Source organism: Saccopteryx leptura, chromosome 6 (genome assembly GCF_036850995.1).
Source record: "Saccopteryx leptura isolate mSacLep1 chromosome 6, mSacLep1_pri_phased_curated, whole genome shotgun sequence".
NCBI lineage: Eukaryota > Metazoa > Chordata > Mammalia > Chiroptera > Emballonuridae > Saccopteryx > Saccopteryx leptura.
Window position 1 is genome coordinate 151,113,505 of NC_089508.1, and position 26,338 is coordinate 151,139,842.

Consider the following 26,338-nt stretch of genomic DNA (forward strand, 5'->3'; position numbering starts at 1 on the left):
ACAACTGGGCTTCCCTCAGGGACAGTCTCTCAAAACTGCTTTTTCCCCCTTTATATGAACTGTTATTTTCCTATTTCTTTTTGTGTTTCTAATTGTTTGTTGAAAACTGAGCATTTTAGATATTATAATATGACAACTCTGGAAATCAGATCTCTCCTCTCTAGGCATTTATTTGTAAAGGGTTTTTTCTTTTGGGGTTTTTTTTTTTTTTGCTGTTTAGTGACTTTCTTGGACTAATTCTATAAAGTCTGTATTATTTGTAGAATGCATCACTAAAGTCTCTTCTCAGTTTAGTGGTCAACTAATGATTAGAGAGATTTCCTTAAAGACCTGAAATAAGTCTCCAGTCCCCACCAAGGACCTGTGTGTGCCTACTGCACACCTTCCACACTCCACCCGGAAGTGTTTAGTTCCGCCTCAGCCTTCCTTTCCTCCTTGTACCATGCCTCCAGGTCAGCCAGTGGTGAAAGCTTAGGGTCTTCTCAACTCTCCCAGTGTGTGCGTAAGATCTGTGAGCCCCCCAGATTCCCAGGAATATGTTAAGAGCTTTAGAAATCCTCTATGGACATCTCATTCCCTATTCTCTCCTTTACTTGGCCAGTCTCTTCTGCACCCCAGCTGGTATTGCTGCATCAGGAGGCTGTAATTCTAACACAATTGCCACTGGTTTTGACAAATGCTACCAGATATGACTTTCCTCACTGAGTGGGCTCTGCGTCAGATCAAACAGACAAACTCTGTGAATAGGGCTTTTCCAGAAAGCTGCAGTGCTGGTCAAATAGTGCAAGTTCTCTGGGCCTGGTTTGTTTGCTTGCTTTGCATCTCTAAAGCTGTTCTACCCTCCACTGGCGGCTGTACTGGTTTTCACAGCTCCTATGGTTGGAAACTGTTGGTTTTCAACGCTATTGTAGAGATGGGGAGAGGAAGAATGGGAATAAGACAATTAAATGTCACAAAGCTTGCTATCCTTATTAAAATACAACTATTTTTCTTAAATGCTCCTTGGATTGTTGCAAGCTGTATTTAATTTTCAGAATCCTGAAAGCTATTTTTGAGAATTTTCCCAGTATAAGTTGCTGCTTTTATGAAGAAGAATGTCAAAGGCCCTTACTCTACTAACACAGATGATCTGCCCGAACAATAGGATATTAAAGTTGTTCTCTCCAAAACAAGACTCAGACTCTGTGGTTCTTCAAGATTAGTAGTCAACCCAGGAATCAAGTATTGATGTTTTCAGTATGGCACAGGGATAGATTGATCATCTTATATCTCAATCAAAATGTGGGGCTTGAAATCAATAAAATGGGAATGTCACTGTGCAGAAGCACCAAGACTTTTCCCTGCACTTATTTTTTTGGTGGTAGTGGTGGAAGGGGAAGAGACACAAGATATAGTTCAAAATATGTGTTTTAAAACTTAATGCAGTGGTACCTTGAGATACAAATTTAATTCGTTGTTTCTGTAACCGAGCTCGTAAGTCAGTTAACTCGTATATCAAACTGCCGATATTGGACCCGTGCGCCAACGTGCCAACTAGCGACAGGTTTCCAAATCACAACTCGTATCTCAGAATTTCGCTTGGATCTCAAACAAAAATACAGACTGAGTCGCAGCTCATATCTTAAAAAAAAGAAATCGTATGTTGGTCTGTTCATATCTCAAGGTACCATTGTATAATAAAAAATTTTAATTAGGCATTAACATTAAGTTAGGCAAAAGGCACTTATTTGGTTTAATTTTTTAAAAATAAGCACTTCTCTGACTCATCCTCTCCACCATCTTTGTCTCCAGTTCTATATAAATGATCCTAAATATAAGAATAGTTATCAAAATAATCAAACTAAAATGTTACATGGTTTCCTAAAAATCATTCTTATGAACATGGTCTTTGTTTTCTGTAAGATTTCTCAGCTATGTTAGCTAACAGTGCTACAAGGAGGTAGAAATCATATTTTAAAGTCAGATTTGTAAACAAGCTGATCAGCCAAAATTTATCATCAAGCACCAACCATGAGTAAAGCAGTGGAAGAGAATTTCACCTCCAAAATATGAGAATCAGGATCATCTGAAATACTACACTTTAAACTCTATGCTTTAACTGTAATTCACATTAATTTCTACTTATTCATAATTGTTACTCATACTACTTAGTCATTCACAATTAATATACCTTGAGAAAAAGCAAAAGGTAGCTACAAAAAGAAAAACTATCAAAACAAAATTAGCAATTAGTTATTTCAATGAGCTTCTAGTTCAATTTGCAGAAGACAGGAAAATCTAAGTACATCAATAAGCAATAATACTGTGATAAAAATCAAAATACCAGTTTAGTCTTAAAACTAGTCTTAAAAAAAAAAAGGCGGATGACCATTCTGCATTATGGTTACACTATTAGCCTAGTTTCCCTCAGCACTGGTTGCTGCTCAGCCTGCACTGCACGTGTGTGTGCATGTGCACATGCACAGAGGGGCTAGGGAGTGAGAAAAAGTGTGTTCTGTGGAGAGGACAGCACGTGCAAGGGGATGTGGGGAGAGAGACAAGCAACCGAAGGGTGGCTGGTGCAGCTGGAGCACATCGCCAGAACCGGTCAAGATGACACAAAGGAAGAAGCCAAGGCCAGTTTATATAACCAGCAGCCTTGCTAGTGTCAGAGGATGAAAGACCTTTAGGAAATGAACAATGATATCACACTGATGGTGACACTAAAGAAAATTCCTAAAGCAAAAACACAAGCCATCAAAATCACTACTAGGATATCTTCTGTCATATCCCTTGTGAGTTCCAAAAATGAGAAGCAGTATTTCAGGCCTGTACATTTTCACTCTGGCCTTCCTCCCCTGAGGATGACTTAGATGGGAAAGGAAAGGTGGAAAGAGTTTTCTCTATGCCACCCAGCTCAGTGTACAGACCTTCCCCTGAACAAGAGGTCCTCTGCCTTGATAGGCCCTCGAGCCTACTCACACTAGTGTGCCAAACCAACCTGCAGCAGAGGTGTGTGTACATGGGACACCACATGAGGCAGCCGCCGCCACTCGCGAATGGCCAAGCTGCTGGCCATTTCCACCAGGCGCTCAATGAAGCTGAGCTGTTGCTCCTCAGGGTGGCAGATAGCCAGGTATCCACGGTACATGTTGACCTTCCAGGCCATCTCCTTGGGACAGCTTACTTCCACCTGGGAGTAAAAGAACATTACATAAGAAGCTATGAGTAGTCCTCCTCTTCATAGAAAGAACTGGCCCTGGCCTGCTGGCTCAGCGGTAGAGCGTCGGCCTGGCGTGCAGGAGTCCCGGGTTTGATTCCCAGCCAGGGCACACAGGAGAAGTGCCCATCTGCTTCTCCACTCCTCCCCCTCTCCTTCCTCTCTGTCTCTCTCTTCCCCTCCCGCAGCCAAGGCTCCACTGGAGCAAAGTTGGCCCGGGCACTGAGGATGGCTCTATGGCCTCTGCCTCAGGTGTTAGAATGGCTCTGGTTGCAACAGAGCGACGCCCCAGATGGGCAGAGCATCGCCCCCTGGTGGGCATGCCGGGTAGATCCCGGTCGGGCACATGCGGGAGTCTGACTGACTGCCTCCCCATTTCCAACTTCAGAAAAATACAAACAAAAAAAAAGAACTGAAAAAGAAAATCAAGTTTTTTTTGTAGTCAATTATGCAAATAAGCAGGAATTAAACTATAAACTGACATGTATTTTCTTTGGAGAAGTCATCCATTTAGACTGCTTTTCCTGACTGCTCTCCTTTGCTAGATACCTGTCAGTGGCCCATCGCTCTCGCTTTGAAGGCATGCCACAGGCTCCTTGCTCGAAGGCACTGTAGCTCCAAAAAGGGGCACACTGATCAATACTGCTGGGACAGACCAGATTAACAACCAGCATTTGGCTACAAGTCAGCCAGCAAAGTTTTAAAGTATTAAATATATATTCATGTCCACTCTGATAAATATCAGTAAAATTATGAATTGCTTCCAATTCAGTTTTTCTCTGGGAAAGTGAATCTAACTTGTTCCATATTATACAAGGAAGAAGGCAATGATCCAGGTTAATAAGAATGTGAATGAATATTCATACATTTCAGTGCCCTTTAAAAGCCATACTTCATTACCGACCAGTTCTACCATGGAGTCCACTGAGCATGGAGCCGCACCCGAACCCTGCTCCGCACACCCAGCCACAGTGGTGAAGGCTCCATGTCACGAGAGCCCGTGCAATTGCTCACCACCTTCTAGGGAAAGCATTAGAACTCATCGCATGTTATCAATCTCTCATAAGCCGTTAAATGACAAAAAATCATATAGTTTTAAAAAAATAATGTCTTTGTATATAACAAGATAAAAGGATATCTCTGTTGAAATAATTGCATAGGATTTGCTATAACAAGATCAATAAGCATTCACTATGAAGCACCTTTGGGAAGTAACAATAAAAATTACAAACACTTTAGTGCCTTAATGCTACCTGCCCAAACTGTGTAAGTACAATGGTAATAATGCCAGCTTGCATTTTACATGTTGGCTCGTTTTGACATCTTACGCTTTCAAAAGAACATTCACAATCTTGACTCCTCTTTGATATCAATAATCCAATAAAGAAGAAATTCACGGAGAAAAACTCATGAACATGTCTGCTTTCCAATAAGACCCTCTAAAATTTCACCAGTCTCACATTTTCTGGACTTAAGCACTATCCAACAGACTTTTGTCAACTGTAACACCTGCCCTCTGTAACACTAAGAGCAAAGACCTCTCTCATTTTTCCTCATTGGAAAAAAATTAGCCCATCCGTTAAAACATACCAAGAAACGAACTATTGCAAAGAGCCCTATAATCATAATGCACAGGATTAAAAAAGTATTTTGATTTTCTTTTAAATACGGTCAAGTAAACTTAGTTCTATAAAGGCCATTTGAAATCAATTTGTTAGTAAAGACTACTCAGAATGTTTGTATACTTTGACCTTTTCTTAGTAAGCGCCTTACAATCTTAGGAAAATAATTAAGACTTTGTGAAAAAAAAATTCATTTGTCAGACCTATCGACGGAATGACCCTGCACATATCCAGCTAAGTGAGACCCAGGAAAGGAGATTTTAAAAGGTTAAAGCGAGCTATAATCACTTATTCGGCAGTACGTTTATCAGAAGAAAGAAATAATCAATTGCAAATGCATTCTACCAGGTATATATATTCATACCATGACCAGTTATTTCTCAGAGTAACACAAACTCCCTGTAGCAGATGAGCAATTTCCCAGGTCCCAATCTGAAAGTCAAGATTCAGGCTCTATAACTGCTCTGTGGTTAAGTTTGTGACGATTTTAGTTCTTTAGTCTTTTGCATTTTGTTAAAAGAACGCTATAATGAAGTGAGTGCTGCAGTTAGGCTCACCATTTCAGAGAAAGGGCCTCTGATCTCAGTGTGCTTTTGCAGCCTCCACATTGAGAAAAGAAAATCACTGGTGTGACTGTCAGTAAACTGCACTGGGGCAAGTGGTGGTGGGAACAGGAGGACAGCCTTTCTTTCCCCTAAACCTTGTGCATAATGACGCCACACAGAAGGGCCTAACACTGGAAAGAAGCTGCAGGCCAGGGACAGGGGAAGGAAAAAATAAAGAGTGATGAGAACAGCTGCAGCCGAAGCAGTAATCAAGCCATAACGACAACGTGCTGTGGGGTCAGATGACACACAGGACCGTACTGCCAATTGCTCCTGGCACCCCAGAGAAGGTTCCCAGTGGGAGAAAGGAAACTGCATTTGTGTGCCCACTCTGCCATCTTGCACCAAATCTCATTTTTTTAAATGTGGAACTCAACCCAGCTAACGACCCAACCTCACTGACACTGCACCACCACCACTGCACCACCACCACTTCCACACACAAAACGTGCTTTGCATAAGACACTGTTGCCTGCACCAGACCCACTGACAGCAGCTCATTGGCCAGGCCTTCAGGTGGCACCAGTCCCCTTTGCTGTACTCACTTCTCGCAGCTTCTGCAAATCACATCCACCAATAAAACCGACTCTGTTCTTCCAAATTTCTCCTGGTCCTATTCCTTTGTTTGTTCATAGAATCCAATGTCTCCACACCTAATGCATATTATTATAATTGAATAAACTAATACTTAATTTGTAACAACTCAAATTCAGGAAAGATGTCAGAGATAACTAAAAATTATTCTTGCTTCCAAAGAGCTATCCAGAGTCACAGCTTTGGCAAAAGGCCCCCATGCAGCTGTGGGAATATGACCTGAGAGTGGATGAGTCCGCAGAAGGTGGGAGAGAGTCTCACCTGCACCAACGCCTCCTTCATGGCTGTCCAGTTAGACACCCGCCAAGCACACTCCAGGACCAGGTAAGGGTTTATGTGGCCTTTGGACTGGCCGTACTCCGTCAAGGCTTCCCACTGATTCAATTCCTTAGAGCACCTGGAAGACCAGGGAACTGGTAAGCTCGTAACCAACATGCCAACAGATTCAGAAAGCACAGGGACAGTCATTTGTTTCCATTCCACAGAAAAAAACCCCATTCTTTCTCCCAGGCAAGGGTGGGCTTCGGTGGGGTGCTGGGCTTGATTCACTGCAAGCTCCCCTGCCCTCTGGAAGGAACTGCTCCCTGGAGCCCCAAGAACTGCCCACTACACAGCAGAGAGCTCAAAGCACCAGAACAGAGGAGAGGCAGGGATCACTGTTTCTACAACAGACATCTTTACTCACTCAAGACTTTAAAACTGTTAACAGATTTTTGTTTGTTCTTTACTCTATGGAGCCTCAAAGGAAGTAGCAAAGTTCTCCATTAACACACTCACTGTGAGAACACCTCAGAGTTGTCATGAGCTGTGACACGCGCAGGCACACCCCGTGCAGCTTACCGAATCCAGTGGTCTTCCCAGAGTTGGTACTCTGGGAAGATGGCAGGGGATGCGTTACTCCTCTCATGTTCTTTTTTGGCTTTATCCATTGCCTTCTCATAGGACTCTTGTGCCTAAAAAGTTAATAATGCTTGCAAATTGCTGTTTAGCACACTTCCCAGAGATATTGCTCAGTGATTTAGGGCAAGTTGAATCACAGACCTAGAGTGCCCCACACTCTTCTCTACGATCACCTGCCCTGGATCCCCTATTCACACAGCGCAGGAGAGAGGGAGCAACCAGGCAGGGGCGCTGTTGCCCACCCACAATAAGGAGGGGAAGCAGCCTGGCCTCAGCATGAACCACTCTGACCTTTGGTGATGAGCTGAGGTCACAGCCTGTGCTTCCAAAGTTTCTGTGGCTCAGTGTCCTAAATAGGGCTGAGAAGCTACTGTGACCATGGCCCACCACGTTACACTGAAATAACAAGCATCCAGATTAAATTTTAAACACCAAATGCCATCACCTTCCATTTCCAATAGGACCAATGAACGCAGATAAAAACCATCCACATTAGCTCTAATGGTAAAGGGTTTAAGACCGAGCCTTTAAAACGTTCTCATCATGTATGTTTCTCTTAACCTGAATCTTCAAAGGGCCTTCACGTGGGGGCAGATGCTTCAAGTAAAACAGAACACTTCTCATACAGTAATGTTGTAACTATATGACATAGCCATGCAACCCTCCCATTTCATTGGACAGTGGCTACCTGCTCAAAGAATCCATGCTGCTCGTAAGCAATCGCAGTTGCTGTCTCCGAATACTTGCAACGCTTCTGCCATAAACCAGCCCACATGTCTTCCTCTTGTAACAAAGAGTAAAGTTCTGCGAGGGAATCCAGTATCTCCTGAGAACACAGATTGTGGTTTCTAGTGTTCATGAAAATTCTTTTTCAATAAAGCAACTTCACTGTGCTAGAATTTAAAATCACTTGGGAGATGTTTACTGGACCATGATGGCACTACCAGGGAAGATGCAATTAATGAGGGGGCTCACCTGCTGAGGTGGAGTTATGCTCTCCTGCTCATAAAATTCCGTTGTTTGCTTCGGTTTAATCTGCAGACTCAGACCTTTTTCAAAAGCCTGATGCTCTAGCATTAATGTGGAGCGGAACCAAAGGTTGTGTGTTTTCCCCAAATACTTTAGAACGCAGGGTCTGATGGGAATAGGGGGGACACACTGGGACATGGCTTCCACGAAGCAGTTGAGTGCACTGGGCTGGCAGTCCCGCTGCACCTGGTGACTGCCACTGCACAGGAATGGACTGATCTCCCCAGCGAGAGCCTGAAACCAAAGATGGTGTCAATTCAGGTCTTCGTTCGAAATCAACATGTCCTTACTCCCTCACACAGCATCTATGAATATTTTTGATAATTCACTCTTAGAAAATAGTAAATAGGTTCCTCATCCCTTGAAACCAAGATTGCTGGCTCTGAGCATGGAGTTGTTGGCTTGAGCAGGGAATCTCATCCACACAATCCCAAAGCTCGCCAGCTTGAGCCCAAAGATCACTGGCATGAAAAGCCCAAGGTTGTTGGCTTGAGCAAGGGAGTACTGGCACAGCCCTGATCACAGTACATAGGAGACGCAATCAATGCACAACTGAAATGCAAGCAACTATGAGTTGATGATGTTCACCCTCTCTCCCTCCCTGTCTCTCTCTCTCTCAAAAAAAAAAAGAAAAAGAAAAAAGAAAAAGATTATTCTGCCATAAATATTCATCAAAAGCTAAAACTACATTTTCCAAAACAGAATTTTAAAAACATACTCACATGCTGCTGTCTGTCAGACAGAATTTTCCACAATCTGGGAAAAAGCTGAACCCAGGTCTTCTCTGCCAGCGTTGTGGAAATGTGACACAGCTGGACGAAGGCACTGAGCAGGGCCCCAGTCTACAGAGAGAAAAGATGGTGTGGCCGAGCATAGGCTGGGGCTACGCACCCGGCCACACAGCTGCCTCTCATGTCCACGCTCAGGAGGCACTACTGGCCCACACTTCACCAGAGGCTCCTTCACTTTCAAACTTCCAAAGATCTGCGCAAGTATCATGTCAGAGTGAAAACACATATTCTGAGCACCAGAGACCAACCCATGCTGGGCTTAGCAGCCAAGCACAGGCGTGGGTTAAAGTGCTCAGCAGTGACACGCCTCTGTTTTTCAACTTTAAGGGCATTTCCAAATATGCAATGCTGACAGTACATACGACAGGTACACAGGTACCATTAAGCAAAGGCCACTGAAAATGTAAAAAAAGAAATACAAAAAGCACATGCATATGAGTTCTTTGTCAATATAATTTGAAGAACAAACCAGGAGCCATAAAAGTGTAGTCTCTGCAACTGACAGCAGACAAGATATGCAAGAGTGACTAGAATGGGCCTGACCAGGTGGTGGCGCAGTGGCTAGAGTGTCAGACTGGGACGCAGAGGACCCAGGTTCGAAACCCTGAGGTCGCCAGCTTGAGTGTAGGCTCATCTGGTTTGAGCAAAGCTCACCAGCTTGAGCCCAAGGTCGCTGACTCGAGCGAGGGGTCACTCCACCTGCTGTAGCCCCCCAGTCAAGGCACAAATGAGAAAGCAATCAATCAACAACTAAGAAGCCACAATGAAGAATTGATGCTTCTCAGCTCTCTCCCTTCCTGTTTGTCCCTATCTGTCCCTCCTTCTGTCTCTGGCACAAAAAAAAATTTTTAAAAAGTGACTAGAATGGGACTAAAACGGGCTGGAATCTGAGGCCCAAAGCACTGTCAAATCCACAGGTGCGTTTAATTTTGTCCACAGTTTATTGTTTTTGAAAATCTGAATTAGCTGCCATTTATCAACAGCCAAGTTTGTAGTTGAAGCCCACGGGGCCCGCCTCACTCCTGGCATGAACAGAATCACCCATTTTTCTGGACCACTCTCTAAAAGTAACTTGGGATAAGGAGCCATAGTGATTCTTTGAGTCATTACTTAAAACATGATCACACCTATAACTAATCTGAAAGTTTGTGGAAGCCAAACATCCACACAGATTTTAAATAGACACATTGGAGGTCCCTTCTCCCAAAAATGGACTTAATTCACCACACATTCTCATTTTGTCCTTTTTATTGTACTTGAAAAATAATCCACCAATGTCTCATCATATATATTTAGTAAAACAATTTTACCATTCCTTTCAAGAAAAAAAAAAATGGGGACTTAACCTCTTTTTCTCATTTCCTCCCTTAAGACTGAAATTTCTTTCTCGAATCTTTACATAAAACATCCACTACAGAGTCTCACAGAACTACATTGCTCACAAAAATTAGGGGATATTTTATCACTTCATCTTCGTTTTGAAATATCCCCTAATTTTTGTGAGCAATATATAATGGTTTCCACTGAGAAAGGAAAGAAAGCAAGCGTAACTTGTAAAAGAAAATTTTACACTGCTATGGAATAATCCTTAGTATTCAAAATATTCAGAGGGGAAAAGCAACAACGCCCCCTCCAAATCTTCACAGACCTTCACTTCCCGGAGAGTATCAAGGAACTTGTCGTGTCTGTTGGTTAACATATGCAGCTGATTTCCAATGTCCTTTTCAGAAAGCTCTTTGGTTTTGGGTGTGCTGGTCTGATCGCCAGGAGCTAGTTCAATATCTATCTCCACATCCTAAAAACAAATACAAATAAGACAAAACCAAAAAAATCAAATACTTAAAATCCAACAAACATAACTCTTTGAAACTTCTTGTTATATTTTTGGCAAGCAAAACTTTAATTTCTGGAAGTTTATAATTAATAAAATAATCTTAAATTCTAAACTAAACAACAACCAGATTAACTAGACCAGACCTTTATTTTTCCAGACCTTTTTCTTTAGATGACACCATTTTGCTTTCATATTTGGATTACAGAAAGCAAAATAAAGTAAGAAACAGTAATACCATTTAAGATAATTAGAAGTATATATAGCCTATCATTCCTCAAAACGCACTGCCACCACCCAGCTGACATGCTCACTCAGACTAGGAGCAGTGCTGGCCCACACGGAACCCTGATGGCACAGTGTTTCATACAACTTCATCTCTGATTTCTGTCTGAAGCTTCAGGGAGGTCAGAGTCAAAATGTAACCATCAAATCAGCCTCCAAGTCAAGTTACAAATCATTTGTTGTATGTCCTTGAAAATGCAAAAGTCACTTCAAAGTTGGCAATTTACTTCACAGAGAAAGATTATAGAAAAAAAAAGGTCACATCACCAAAATGATCTAGTGTTTAGCAACATAACAAAGAAAACTTTAAAGTCACATTTTTAAATAAAACAAGTAGCTATCTCACATATAGGAGAGGGAACAAACTATCCTTTTTAGAAGAAAAAGGGGGCCTCGTCCTTCAAGGCTGGGTCCCTGCCATCTAAAACCCAACACTCCAGAGACAGAGCTTCCAAGAGCCAACAACCTAAAGCAAACACAGTTCAAAGATTTATGTCTGGCCTGGCCTGTGGTAGCACAGAGGGTAGAGCACTGACCTGGATTTTGCTCAAACTAGACACTGAGGTCATTGGTCCGAAACTCTGGGCTTGCCCAGTCAAGAAACATATGACAAGCAATCAACGAACAACGGAAGTGAAGCAACTATGAGTTGATACTTCTCGCTCTACCCTGCCTCCTCCCTCTGGAAATCAATTAAAAAAAAAACTTACAGAAAAGAAGAAAAATCTATGTCTGGAGTGGTGTTGGCCACTCCCTCATGGAGTGCATCAGACTATGGCAGCAGTCTTGCTGGCCAGTTCTTGACCCCACAGCTGAACCTGCCAGGACCAGGAGGAGAGGTAGGAGGTAGGCAGCGGGGGCTGCTGGTGGGAAAGCTAAGGCAGCGGTTCCATCAGGGCAGCGACACTCCCCAGAGCAGTGCTTTATAATACAACATGGCTACTTTCCCCTTGGAGGGAAAACTTACCAAAAAGGGAAGTACTCCGTACTAAGCAGTACTGGCTCACGACAATGTGATCTATGTCAACACTGAATGGTAGGCAACGTGAGATGCTGTCAATTCTAACTTTAAAAAATCTAATTGACTATAAATAAACTTAAGTGTCCATGAACAGATCAACAGATAAAGAAAATGTGTGTCTACACACAATAGAATATTGTTCAGTCATAAAAAAAGAATAAAATCTTCCCATTTTTGAAAACAGGCCCAAGGGCATGACACTAGTGTAGTTAAGTCAGAGCAGACTAGTAGTAGCCAGAGTTAGGCGTTTGGGTGAGACGGGTAAAGGGGGTCAAAGTACAAAGTTCCAGCGAGTCTTGGGGATAGAGTATACAGCATTAGTGACTACAGTTAATAACACTGTATATCTGAAAGTCTCTGAAGAGTAGTTCTTCAAAGATCTCATCACAAGAAAGAAAACTATGTCAGGTGACGGTGTTAACTAGATTTATTGTGGTGATCATTTCACAATATGTAAAAATGTCAAATCATTATAGTGTATACCTGAAAGCAATATAATGTTGTATGTCAATTATACCTTAGTTTTTAAAATCTAATTGAATGTAGGTACCACATTCAGAACTTATAAGTAGCGATGAATTTTAATATGCTGCTCTCGCCCTAAAAAAAAAAAAAATCGAAGGCTGCTATGAAATTGGAGAAATGGACAGTCTGCAGTGAAGAGGAGGTGGCTCGCCATCCAGATATTACCTCTTCTTTGGACTCGCTGTTCTCTCGCTCCCGAGGCTCCTGTTTGACATGCGTAACCATGGCGAAGGCCGCTCGATCATGGCTGTCGGCCAGGTTGATGACGTTGGTGATGGATGGGAGCATAGCTCCTTGGCAGCTGGTACCAATGGGAGTGCTCTTCTCACACACAGCCAAAAGCAGCTAGAGGGTTTGTGGACAAAAATAAAAACCTAGCACATACCTGGCATTGGGGGGGGTGTGGAACCATAGTTAGCACCTGGTCATCCCGACAGGCATACACATGCTGAAGGCTCTGCTATTTCCCCAGCATAGACGGCAAGTCCAAGCCTCTTACACGACCCTCACTCAGGATGCTGACTGTGTCTAAGCAAAAGCTCAACTCAGCTCAGCATTTCTCCCTGACTAGACGGGCTTCCCTCCTGCTCTCTCAGAGTCATCTCCCAGACAGGTTAACAAGGGTCCTTTGCTTCCTCCACTTATTTTTTCCTCCTGCCTCATCACTCACATCACATCACCAAGTCCTGCCAATTTTACCCCCTAAATATCCAAGTAGCTGTCACCTCCTGCCTGGACATAACTCCCTAACTCATGTTGACATACTCCTCTCAAACCCACCTTCCACACAGTGTGCCTTTGCCACACCCTCCAATGGCTCCCAGTCAGGGGACAAGGCAAGCCTCATGATCCCCATGGTGGAACACTCCCCACCTGCACGTCCGTGACTATTCCTCATACCCCAACATGCTTTCCCACCCAGCCTCTGCTCCCACCATCCCCAGTCAAGCCACTCTTGCAAATATTCTTTCAGCAAATATTTACTGGGCACGCATTAGGGCTCTGTGAGAGTCATCTGTCAACTTCACAGAGATGGGACCCCTACCTCATGAAGTGTCAGAGGGAAGGACAAGATCAACATCAACACATAAAGAAACACACAGTCATGAGAGCAGCAAGGAACAGCAGATGGACAGTGATGAGGATGCCCGCTTCAGTGCGGGTGTCAACATGTGGCATGTCTGAGAACACGGAAGGCCAGCTAGGCTGGAGGCTACTGAGGGAGGCAGGGAAGAACAGATGGCTACAGAGAGTGGCAAGGAACTGGTCATACAGGGGCCAGCAGGACCGTGCCCTAGAGGCTAGACTTTGTGCCGAGTACAATGGCAGGAGTGACACCATCTGCTTTGTTCAAGAACAATTTTACACCAATAAAAAAACGTGGCAGCCCTGGCCGGTTGGCTCAGCGGTAGAGCGTCGGCCTAGCGTGCGGAGGACCCGGGTTCGATTCCCGGCCAGGGCACACAGGAGAAGCGCCCATTTGCTTCTCCACCCCTCCGCCGCGCTTTCCTCTCTGTCTCTCTCGTCCCCTCCCGCAGCCAAGGCTCCATTGGAGCAAAAGATGGCCCGGGCGCTGGGCATGGCTCTGTGGCCTCTGCCTCAGGCGCTACAGTGGCTCTGGTCGCAATATGGTGACGCCCAGGATGGGCAGAGCATCGCCCCCCTGGTGGGCAGAGCCTCGCCCCTGGTGGGCGTGCCGGGTGGATCCCGGTCGGGCGCATGCGGGAGTCTGTCTGACTGTCTCTCCCCGTTTCCAGCTTCAGAAAAAAGAAAAAAAAAAAAAAACGTGGCAGGGCAAGGGAGGGAGTGAACACTGAGAATACTGTCCCCGCCATCCTTTTGAGCGATGATGGTACCACAAGTACCACAAAACAGAGGTAGGAAGGGGAAGGGAGAGAAGCGAGTGGTTCTGAACAGGTAACACCTGGAGACAGAGCAGCTACACAGGATGGAGGAAGAGGGAATGGAGGGTCCAGGGCCGAGAGCCCTGCAGCCTGCCTTGTCCTCTACCGATTCCTATGCACCTGCTGCAGGAAATGGCTCCATCTCTGTATCTGCGTCCCTGACCAGGACCTAGCACCTAGTAATAGCAATCACTAGGTCTCTTGAATGAATGATGGCTACAGTGGGGAATTTTGCCTACTCTGTTGTCATTAGCAAAATTCAAAACATTGTTGTACTCAGCACTAAGAAACCATAAACGTAGCAGAAACAGAAATATGTTAGTTAAGCTCTCACTGAAACCCAGTGCCACAATTCCCTTTGTTCCCCTCAAAAGAATTTCAAAACCATGTCTCATTAACATAGGTAATTTGATAACCTACTTCCATTCATTCTGGGTAAGAGATCAGGATCACTTACATCATAGCAGGTGCTAAGGAAACCTAGGTTGCCTGCTGCATAAATTACTGAGTAAGCCAAAGAAACAAGGAAACGGAAGTTTCACTACAATCTAGTTAGAAACATCCAAAAACATCTGACTTAACCATCCACTGAAATGGTCTGTTTACATAGGCCTTATCCCCTGGCATCCTGACACCTACACTGAGGGTCAGAGCCCACAGCCTGGCCTAGATGCCCTACTGTCCTGCTTTAAGAATTAGGAGAGCTGGCCCTGGCCAGTTGGCTCAGTGGATAGAGCATTGGCATATAAATGTCCTGGGTTCAATCTCTGGTCAGAGCATGCAAGAAAAGTAACCATCTGCTTCTCTCCCCTTCCCTCTCTCCCTTCTCTACCTCTTCAGCTCCTGCAGCCAGTGGCTCAAATGGTTCAAGCATTGGCCCTAGGTGCTGAGGATAGTTTAGTTGGTCCAAGTGCGTCAGACACAGGTGCTAAAAATAGCTCAGTTGATTCAAGCATTAGTCCCAGATGGGGTTGCCCAGGTGGATCCCAGTCAGGGTGCATGCAGGAGTCTCTGTCTCTCTCCTCCTCTCACTTAAAAAAAAATTAGGATAGCTGATAGTTATAGCACATCCAATCTTCTAGAACACAGAACTTAAAATTTTTCTTTTCCTTTTCTTTTTGTACTTTTCTGGAGAAGCAGGGAGGCAGAGAGACAGACGCCCGCATGCGCCCAACTGGGATCTACCCCATATGCCCACTAGAGGTGATGCACTTCCCATCTAGGGCATTGCTCCATTGCAACTAGAGCCATTCCAGCACCTGAGGTGGAGGCCATGGAGTCATCCATAGCGCCTGGGCCAACTTTGCTCCAATGGAGCCTTGGCTGCGGGAGGGGAAGAGAGAGATAGAGAGGAAGGAGAAGGGGAAGGGTGAAGAAGCAGATGGACGCTTCTCCTCTGTGCCCTGACTGGGAATCGAACCCAGGACTTCCAGAGGCTGGGCCAACGCTCTACTATTAAGCCAACTGGCCAGGGCTACAATTTTTTTACTTGAGGAAAAATGAATCTATAGCTACAAACTAATGAATATTATTCAACCCTCTAATGAAAACACTTTAGACCACCTCAAAAAAGCTTTAAATAAAAGCATGGTTTTAAGTCTTTCTCCTTCCTTCTAGAGATTAGAGGTGACCAACTCCTGGTGTCGGTCCCCAGCCGCAGATGGTAAGCTGAGCTCGTCCTACCTCAATGCACTGCTTAATCCAAAAGTGGCTTCCCATTGCTTCCCAATTCTGGGAGCAGGTCACATAAAGCAGACGCTCGTAGACACGTCGTTTCATAGAGTTGTCAAACACCTCGAAAAACTTGGCCCTGATGAGTGGCTGGGCACAACGCAGCCCAGAGAGGAAGGCGGGCTCAAGTTTTGCAGTCAGCTCACTGCCAGACAGCGTCTCATCCCTGTAATCAAAGGAACAGTACCAAGATGAAAGAGCCACACCCAAAGGTGGACCCTCTCTAAGCAAATAAGCACAAACAAATGGGTACCAACTTCCTGAAATGCCTTTATGAAAACCACAGTATGTCATAGATCATCACAAGCCAATGCAGCATCTGTGCAAGAACATTCAGTAATGAAGCCAAAATACGTTACTCCACTTAGCATTTAAATGAATGTATAAACTGGGGTATAACACCCTGGCCTGTGGGGGCGCAGTGGATAACTTGTCGACCTAGAGTGCTGAGGTCGCCGGTTCGAAACCCTGGCCTTGCCTGGTCAAGACATATATGGGAGTTGATGCTTTCCGCTCCTCCCCCCTTCTCTCTCCTCTCTCTAAAAAAATCAATAAATAAAATCTTAAAAACAAAAAAAAGAAAACCAGGAAAAAACTGGGGTGTAACAAAAAGTCATGCAACATTGGTTGGTCAGAGAACACATTTATGGACTGATGCATGCAATACCTGATAACTGCTGTAATTACCTGTAGACATAGTTAACAAGGTCTAAGAACTGTGCATTTAATTCAAGGTCTTCTGGAAAACGCTTTTCTATGTAGGTCATCATTTTCACAAGCAAAATGGACTTCTCCCTGAGTGTAGGTGTCTGTATAAAATTTTTAAAACAAAAGGTCAATTTCTTCTTCCTAAGAGAAGACATGTCCAAAAGTACTTCAACCGTCTGCTCTACCACAATTTTGCATCTCATGATGTTAAATAATAGTCCCTCATCATTTTTTCTTGGCTTACCTTCACCATGATTAAGGACTTAAAAATTCATTTAACATTTGAAGTAAAACCACATTAAGATGAGTGACCAATGATGTCGTTTCTATTTAAAATCTTTCAAGCACAGTGAGAAAAACCCACTTAGAAGATACTGTGAATGTAAATTGAAGAGAAAGAGTGCCTGCCTGACAGGGAATTTCCAGAGGAGCCAAGAAAGTAAGACCTGAACTTTCTCTTACGTACAAAGGAAGGTCACCTGGGTCGTGCAGCCCCTCTCCTAGCTCACCTGATTGGCTGCCATTGGGGAATTATTTTTAACCCATTCTTCCACAATTTTAACCACAGCCCGGAGAATTTTGGCATCGGGTGACTTTTCAATGAGGGAGGTCAGGATGGCCTGGATGAAGTTCTTCCTCATCTCCATGCTCATCACAGCCAGGCGTGTTTTCACCAGCTCCAGGCTCAGCATCACCAGCTCACTGGTTCCTGCTCGCGTGGACAAAGACCACACCTCAGCCAATTCTGCAAATGTACATCAACAGGCAACCACTCTGCACTACGTAGCAGCTTTCTTACTATTTCACCACCTTGCAAGGGTAGCCCTGCAGGAAGCTCGCCATGGAGAGGAGATGATGGAGCTGCTGGAACCAGTGCAGGCAGTCCTATGGTAGCCAGTCCTGAAGTAACACCCACGGCACCTGTGTGCCAAGGTGCACTGAGCAGCTGTGCCTACCCCCTCACAACACATCACCCAGATTCCTCACTGACTCCTCAGGTCTGTAACCTGCAACTTGTTTGTCAGACCTAACAAATGAGTAAGCAATCTGTTTTACAGAAAAATTGTTAAATAACTTATTTAATGGTGCATGTTCCACATAAACGTCCAATCGTTAAAAAATTTCATTTTCACATTCATAAATTTTAAAAGCAATTCATTTTAAAAAGAAGTCTCATTTTGGTTTTAAATCACTTAGAAACTCTTTGGTAAGAACAGCTGATAAATGAATTGCATATAAACAGGCATTAGTGTTCCCTTTAGAATTCAGTCACAAAGCCAGCAATGTTTAGGTGTTGGGGACCAGGTCCAATTTGTCACCTGAGGTCGCTTCCGTGCCGCCCGAGGCGGCCTGAGGACTGAGGTGCTCTCGGACCATCTTCTGCAGGGAGCGCATGAAGACCGAGATCAGCCTGTCTATGTAGCTCGGGTTGTTGCTGCAGGCAGACTTAAGGATCATAAGGGTCCCTAAAAGGCAGAAATTGCCAGTCATTTTTTTAAGAAAAGTTTCTAAAAATTGAGAAATTGACAAAAATGTGCTATTTTAAAATGTGCTATACAAACATATTCTGTTGCCAATGAAAGTGTGGATTAATCCCAAACGTCAGCATGATGAGCTTTCACTGCACAGACTCCATTCTGAAGCATCTAAAAGCTCACTGCTGACTCACGAGCGCCACCCTCAGGCACAAGAACTGAGCTCTGTGCTCCAGCAGAGACGCCATTCCCCCAATTCTCAGTTTGTCTTCAGGTTGCGCATAGCAAATCACCATAGTTTTTGTCCATGATATATTTGGGAAAGAGAAACACTTTTTTTTATCTTGACTATCTGGGCATGACAAATGTTTTAGAATTCAATTTGCACCTCATTGTGAAAACTGTGTAACTCATCAGAACATGAAAAAATTGCATCTTTCATAACTGGTATTTTTATAAACATCCTGACCCTCACATACACAGGAAATTTTGTATGCATGGCTCACATCATAGGTAAACGAAAGGGTATTTATTTGCCATTTACAGGTGCAATCATCTCAGATTTGGAAAATTTCAGGCTTGATTTGTTAAAATGCTGGCTCTCAGTATAGTAGTAAACTTATGACCAATCTGATTTTATAACAGGCAAGCCATGACCCTGAAGGATAAGGATGACGAATACTGGAACACGTGCTGCTGCTCCTGGCTGCTGTGCTCACCTGTACTAAGCGGCCATCAGTAACGAAGCCCTGGATCCATCAGGTGCCCAACTCAATACATCCACTCATCCCAAGACTGCCCCTGGACTGCTGTCACCCGCCCCCCCCCAAAGGAAGAAGGCAGGGCCAACAGTGGCTGCTTTTCTCAAAAGAGTCCTCTGGAGAATAAGATGTTCACACTACACTGCAATGGGAGCCAGGGTGCAAAGCAGGATCTACTTCTATATGATCAATCCCACTTTTTAAGAAGGCACAAAAGCATTCCTCACTATCCAAATCTACCTCATTCCAGAATAGAGAGAGCAAGCCTAACTGGCAGGGGATACTATTTTAGCTAAATTTATCTGACTCTTGAAGTTCATATAGCAAGTGGGAAGAGAAGTTTGGAAAGCAAGAAACTCATTAAAAAATGTTTCCCATTTACAAATGCAGACCCAAGTGTTGGGTCTTCCTGTACACATATTTCTACATGTATATATAGAAAAATGATACACACTCTAAAATGCTGAATGAGCAGAAGCTGACAGCTAACTTTTATTTAGCTCTCCTTTATCTGTATTTTCAAAGTTTTACACAATGAATATGTAGTAAGGGAGAAACACTTTTTCAGAGTTGCTAATCCAAGATCTAATCCTACTCACACATGTGAGTTTAGCAAAAAGCAGAGTGAGTATCTACTCACTTGCCTTCTGTGCATCTGAGGCAAGAGCCGCCCAGGTGCCTGAGTACCCAAGAAACCAACCACCATTTCACCAGGGCAGCCAGAGGCTCCCCACATGGACGGGAACAAGTGCTTGGCTGTGAGCGGCTGGCTGACAGGTAAGCAGGCCGTGACAAGCAGTGAGCTGCACGCCTGTGCCCTCTATCAGCTGCATCTCTGTGCTCAGTATAAAACAGGGTCAGGACTCATGCACCACGGGGCAGCTCTCACAATAAAATCCTGCATCTGAGGAGGCGGCGGAAAAAACTGGGAAGCACTGGTGTTGTGTGGGGTAGGAGCTACTTGCCTCAAAGACCACAGGGCCCCATGGCTTTGAGTGTACCAGGCCACACACAGACACCATCAACAACACATTGGCTCAAAGTTCCCCCCGGACAGCCGGAGCCTTTCCCTTCTAAGAAGAGCTCGTCCAGGGAACAGGGACAGAACTATGCCAGATGGAACCAACGCTGGAAAAACCAAGTCAGGCCCACACTCACCGAAAAGCTGGGAAGGGTTCGCATTGGTGGCCTTCTCATAGTTGGTGAGTCCTTCATAGATGACCTTCCCAACAGCTGCGTAGAGGCATTCCAGCTCTTCGTACTTGGAAGCCACACTGGAAGTGCCTGAAACAAAAACGAGACTGGGCTCTATAGTTTGGATTCTCAGGCCCTGAGACGCTGAGGTTCCCCACACTACGGGGCTGAGCTTTACTTCACCTGTGGCAACTGGCATAAGCACTTCCTCCCCACTGGTGCTCATCTCCTGGCAGGGTTTCTATTTTATGAAGGTAATTAACAACCTTGTATCTCACCTCAACTCCCTCTAAATACACTTACAGCCTGACCTGTGGTGGCTCAGTGGACAGGTATCGACCTGGAATGCTGAGGTCACCAATTCAAAGGCTCGGGTTTGCCCAGTCAAGCACATATAAGCAAATAACTGCCTGACCAGGCGGTGACACAGTGTATAGAGCATCAAACTGGGACACAGAAGACCCAAGTTCAAAACCCCAAGGTCACCGGCTTGAGCACAGGCTCACCAGCTTGAGCACGGGGTTGCTACCTTGAGTGTGGGATCCTAAACATGACCCCATGGTCGCTGGCTTGAGCCCTAGGTCACTGGCTCGAGCAAGGGATCACTTGGTCTGCTGTAGCCCCCTGGTCAAGGCACGTATGAGAAAGCAATCAATCAACAACTAAGGAATCGCCAATGAAGAACTGATGCTTCTCACCTCTCTCCCTTCCTGTCTGTCCCTATCTGTCCCTCTGTCTGTCTCTGTCACACACACACAAAAAAGCAACTACCTACAAGTTGATGTTTCCCATTCCCACACCCCTTTCTCTCTAAAATCAATAAAAATCTTAAAAATAATAATTGCACTTAGGGTATTTGTTGACCATTTAACATCTGACAAACCTTTTCACTAACTCCCCTCTGACACCTGAAGCAGTAATGCTCAGCTGACTGTACTTCCAAAGCAGACAGAAACAGGATGTAATGACTACTGCTGTTAAGTTCTATGTCAAATTTTTGTGAAAAGGTTGAAAGTATAAAGAAAAGGGAGATTATAAAATGCTCCATATCGTAGCTGAAGGGTGAGCCCACTTCTTTTTTTTCTTTTACAGGGACAGAGAGAGAGTCAGAGAGAGGGATAGACAGGGACAGACAGACAGGAACGAAAAGAGATGAGAAGCATCAATCATCAGTTTTTCGTTGTGACACCTTAGTTGTTCATTGACTGCTTTCTCATATGTGCCTTGACTGCGGGGCTTCAGCAGACTGAGTAACCCCTTGCTCGAGCCAGTGACCTTGGGTCCAAGATGGTGAGCTTTGCTCAAACCAGATGAGCCTGTGCTCAAGCTGGCGACCTCGGGGTCTCGAACCTGGGTCCTCTGCATCCCAGTCCGACGCTTTATCCACTGCGCCACCGCCTGGTCAGGTGCGAGCCCACTTCTTAAAAAGTCACAAAAGCATTCTTCTCCAATAACAAGCTCTGCACCCCCAACCCACTCAGAGAGAAAGGCACCATGGGAAAGGCCACGCACTTGGCTCCGTGGGAAAAATGCTCATCAGCCGCGATAAGAGGCTGTGGACTGCTCGTAAGACTTTGGTGTTCCCACATGTCATGCAGGCAGCAATTCCACGCTGCAAGGGCTTGAAGCTACTGAGGATGGCTGGAGACTGAAGAACAGTTAGCAGGAAACTCAGCACTTCCAATCCTGTGCAAATATTTCCATAGTTAACTTGGTTGGGCTGCTCCTGGAATGGAGAACACAGGTCACACACAGATGAAATGAACAGTCAACCAAAATTTAAAACTATGTGCTACTAAGTAGTTAGAAATGAAGTAAAAAACCACTAAACAATGAACACATGATATATATAAAAACATGTGACCACATTTTATTAATACAGTAGGATGTCATGTTTCTTTTAATAAATCTGCTTTAAATATTCAATGAAACTTTTGAAAACTCATAAAAAATATCCAATATTAAATGTTACAATTTTGAAAATCACTAAAATCTGGTCTCCGTCTACCTTTTCAGTTAGAATACAAACATTCCTCCAGCCTGAGTGGACAAGGTGTCACCCTGGAGCACTGAGGTCACCGGTTTGAAGCCTTGGGTTGCCCCTGTCAGGGCACATATGAGAAGCAAGTAACTACAATTTGATGCCCACTCCTTTCTCTCTCTCCAAAATCAATAAATAAAATTTAAAAATATATATGCATCCCAAAGGAAGTATCTTTAAAACTCATTATCATGAAACCAACCTTCTTTTTTTGAGAGAGAGGCAGAGAGATAGGTACATCAAGCTGTTCCTGTATGTGCCCTAACTGGGGAATCAAACCCACGAACTCCATGCTGGGTAATGCTCCAGCCCACCGAGCAATCTGATCAAGGTTAAAACCAATCTAATAGATGATGCCAGAATTTAAAAAACAACAAATTGGAAACAGAGTCCATGGACTATAGTAAAGGTAAGTATTGCTTCATGAAACTCTTTGTTTTATGGTTTATACAACGTATGTGTGTGCACGGGGTTCTGAGGTAAAATCTTACCGACTATGGGGAACAGGTACACAGTCACTGTGAACACAGCACAGTGTGTTATAAAAATGTTAGCCTATTTACTGGCAGAGGCTGTCCACTATGGCTGAGCTAGATTTAACTGTGACTGTATGTGACAGGAGAGAAATTTGGCCAAAGAGAAGAAAAGGAAAGAAATCTGCAGACAATCCAGAGGTTATCCATCAGGCTGTAATCAAAACATGAGCTGGAGCCTGACCTGTGGTGGCGCAGCGGGATAAAGCGTCGACCTGGGTCGCCAGTTCGAAACCTTGGGCTTGCCTGGTCAAGGCACATATGGGAGTTAATGCTTCCTGCTCCTCCCCCCTCCTCTCTCTCTCACTCCTCTCTCTCTAAAAATCAATGAATAAAATACTTTAAAAAACAAAACAAAACAAAACAAAAATATGAGCTGGAGACTTGCAGACCTATGAGGAACCTGTTTTCACAGGTTACCTCTGCAACCTTTTAAAACCTAAACAACAGGCCCTGGCCGGTTGGCTCAGCGATAGAGCATCGGCCCGGCGTGTGGATGTCCTGGGTTCGATTCCTGGCCAGGGCACACAGGAGAAAGCGCTCATCTGCTTCTCCACCCTTCCCCCTCTCCTTTCTCTGTTTCTCTCTTCCCCTCCCACAGCCAAAGCTCCATTGGAGCAAAGTTGGCCTGGGCACCAAGGATGGCTCCATGGCCTCCGCCTCAGGCGCTAGAATGGCTCTGATTGCAACAGAGCAACGGCCCAGAGGGGCAGAGCATTGTCCCTCCCTGGTGGGCATGCCGGGTGGATCCCGGTTGGGCGCATGCGGGATTTTGTCTCTCTGCCTCCCCACTTCTCATTTCAGAAAAATACAAAAACAAAACAAAAAAAAAAAAACCTAAACAACAATCTTTGCAATGGAAAATAGGAAATACTTATATTAGGTTTGCAATCCCCAGAAAATGACAAGATTGAGGTTTTTATTAAAAATTTAAAAAAAATCGGTCCTGGCCGTGTAGTTTCACAGACAGATTTTCGTCCTAGTACTCCGAGGCCATGGGTTCAATCCCCAATCAGGGCACATAAAATAAGGAATCAGTGAGTGCACAACTAAGTGAAATGACGAGTTGATGCTGCTTCTCTATCCCTTCCTCTCTCTCTCTGATCAATGGAAAAATTAAAAAAAAAAAAAAAAAAACAAGAAGCCGCCACCAAATAATCAGCATTAGGGTCTATTTCTTTGTTACCTGACTACACAGTGCTCCATAACAAATTCTATGTCCACCTGCTTTATAAATTCAAGTTTACTTTAAAGGCTGTTGCATAAATCAACTAAAAAAATGTTTATTTCAAGCCAGTCAACATGTTAATTTAAAAAACGAGATTTTGAAACGCAAAAGGACTATTATGTTTTCAAAACTAAGTATCCTTGGTGCTGGAGGTGAGAGCTGAGATTTGAAAGCCCTTTTCAGGAAGTGAAATTCCCTCATTAGCAAAGTGAAGATTAATAAAACAAAAGCTCATTTTAAAAGGCCAGAATGGGGAGCCCTTGGTCATTCTGTCAATTATTGACCCCCAACAGGAAGTGGTCAATTAAAGACCAACAACACACACTCATTACCTTATTACTTCAACAGGAAGTTCCTTCCTTGCCCAGCAACTTAGCCAACAAGAAACTAGCACCATCCTGAGCTCTCCATTTCCTCCATTCCTCCAACACACCTTTGTTCAAAATAACCCCTCCCACCTTCCTCTACACAGCTTGCTGGACTTGCCCTATGGTTTTTGCTATAACTTGCAGTTCCTCTGTTATTTCCGTTTTGCTGGTAAAATAACTGACTATTTTATTTTTAAGGTCAACAGCAGCCTAAAGAAAAAAGTGGAAGGGGCCACAGCTGGCCAGATGAACAGAAGATTCAGATTTTGGTAGCCCAATCCAGCCCCAAACCCAGACAACAACAACAGAACCCCACACCTACCACGCTCATCAGCAGCTTGTCAAACCACTGCAGTTTGAGCTCGGACTTGGACCACATGTCAGGTCGCAGGGCAGTCTTCAGGAGGGTCACACACCGGCGAGACAGCACCTCCCCAGGAGACCCAGCAGTGTTGGTGTTGTCATTAACCTGGAAATTCACTCAGTTCAAGCCCACATTTCACTGCGTACTTGTGTACAGTCATTCCTGTAACACTCTTCTTGCCCATGCCCCATACACACGCTTGCATCCAGCTCTCCACCTCACACCCCCTCCCATCTGACTCAACTCAGCCCCTCTCTGCCTAAGGGACCCTCCCTGCGTGGCCCTCCCGCTCCCTTGCAGTGGTCAGTGGTGATTTGCAATCATTTGTGTGATTGGTTGATTAGCATCAGTCACCTTGAGGGCAAGGTCTAAGTTCCTGCCCTCTGGACTGCCTAGGCTGTGCCTGGCACACTGCATAGGTAAGACAGTGGTGGCTGTGGCTGAGTAGTTTAGCAAAGTGACTGTCCACTGCTGCGTTGCAAGAGTTTGTAAAGCATGCAATACCTGCCTATTTAGTCAGGGGCCCTGGCCCCTTTTCCGTTAGAATTTCATATAAAATAAAATGACAACAGCCGACACAACAGTCATTGGTGTGAATAAATCAAAATTATATCTATTTTTTTTTTTTTTGTCAGGCAAAAAATATAATTTTTGGTGTGCCACAGAATTTTAGTAGTTTGTATGTGCCATAAAATGAAAAACGTTGAAAATCACTGGTTTGGTATGTTCTTTTCAGTACTTGGAAAGCCTCAACAGTATTGCAAGACACACTATTTTGTATAAAAACTTAAGATTCCCAAATTTTAAAAAAACCACTTAGGAAAAACTTCATTTACAAGGTATTTTTGAAATATAAAAATGAAAAGTTTCAGAAATAGAATCCCAGTAACTCCATGAAAAAGTATATTCACATGAATGGTAAATGAACACAATCTGTAAAAGCGCAGTAACTGCTCAATGTTGTGTGGGACCATACCAACTATTTTATGAGCTATGAAACTTGAAAGTTAAACAATTTGCCTAAGATCACTGAATCTCCAAATCTGTAAAAGCGCTGTAACTGCTCAATGTTGTGTGGGACCATACCAACTATTTTATGAGCTATGAAACTTGAAAGTTAAACAATTTGCCTAAGATCACTGAATCTCCAAGTTTTACCAATACCACGATTCCATTAATTATGAGATACACCACTACATTATCACAGCTAAAAGGAAAAAAATATTTCTTAAAAATTATATGAAACTATAAGATAAAGCCAATTTCAGAATTATTAGAATGTCATGAAATTCAGTATGGAAGTGATAGAACTAGCTGTCAGACACTGGTTTGGCTATTTCTTTTTTGAGTAAACTGTATGATACCAGTTTCGAGTTCACCTAGTAGTCTAACATGAGGAACTCAGAACCCGTACCTGACAAGCCACTCGGATGAGGAAGTTCACCACGGTGTCCGTGTGCTGCTTATCAATGGGTTTGGTGAGGAGGGAGTCTGCTCCCGGCAGCGACTGGCTCCTCCCAAACACCTACAGAGCAAGAAGAGCCTTCTCAACAATGCATTCCAGTGTGTGGCACTGACTCGCGAAGCCTGCTAACAGGGCAGATAACATTCTGGGCACTGGGGTCACCA

The 26,338-nt window shown here is 44.2% G+C and overlaps 1 protein-coding gene across 14 annotated transcripts in view; it reads right to left on the reverse strand.

The window, feature by feature from the left end:
• The window catches only part of TRRAP (transformation/transcription domain associated protein), a 134,829-nt gene that overhangs the window by 22,660 nt on the left and 85,831 nt on the right, over window positions 1–26,338 (reverse strand). For all 14 annotated transcript variants that reach the window (XM_066343904.1, XM_066343905.1, XM_066343901.1 and 11 more), the window contains 16 exons: window positions 26,124–26,234; window positions 24,668–24,814; window positions 21,688–21,901; window positions 20,140–20,265; window positions 18,065–18,211; window positions 17,255–17,454; window positions 16,725–16,846; window positions 15,990–16,203; window positions 12,568–12,747; window positions 10,389–10,535; window positions 8,672–8,791; window positions 7,896–8,183; window positions 7,609–7,746; window positions 6,861–6,973; window positions 6,282–6,417; window positions 2,981–3,172 (listed from right to left, as the gene is read on the reverse strand). In XM_066343904.1, the coding sequence (XP_066200001.1) occupies window positions 2,981–3,172; window positions 6,282–6,417; window positions 6,861–6,973; window positions 7,609–7,746; window positions 7,896–8,183; window positions 8,672–8,791; window positions 10,389–10,535; window positions 12,568–12,747; window positions 15,990–16,203; window positions 16,725–16,846; window positions 17,255–17,454; window positions 18,065–18,211; window positions 20,140–20,265; window positions 21,688–21,901; window positions 24,668–24,814; window positions 26,124–26,234 (2,595 nt within the window). The remainder of the gene's footprint in view (window positions 1–2,980; window positions 3,173–6,281; window positions 6,418–6,860; window positions 6,974–7,608; window positions 7,747–7,895; window positions 8,184–8,671; window positions 8,792–10,388; window positions 10,536–12,567; window positions 12,748–15,989; window positions 16,204–16,724; window positions 16,847–17,254; window positions 17,455–18,064; window positions 18,212–20,139; window positions 20,266–21,687; window positions 21,902–24,667; window positions 24,815–26,123; window positions 26,235–26,338) is intronic.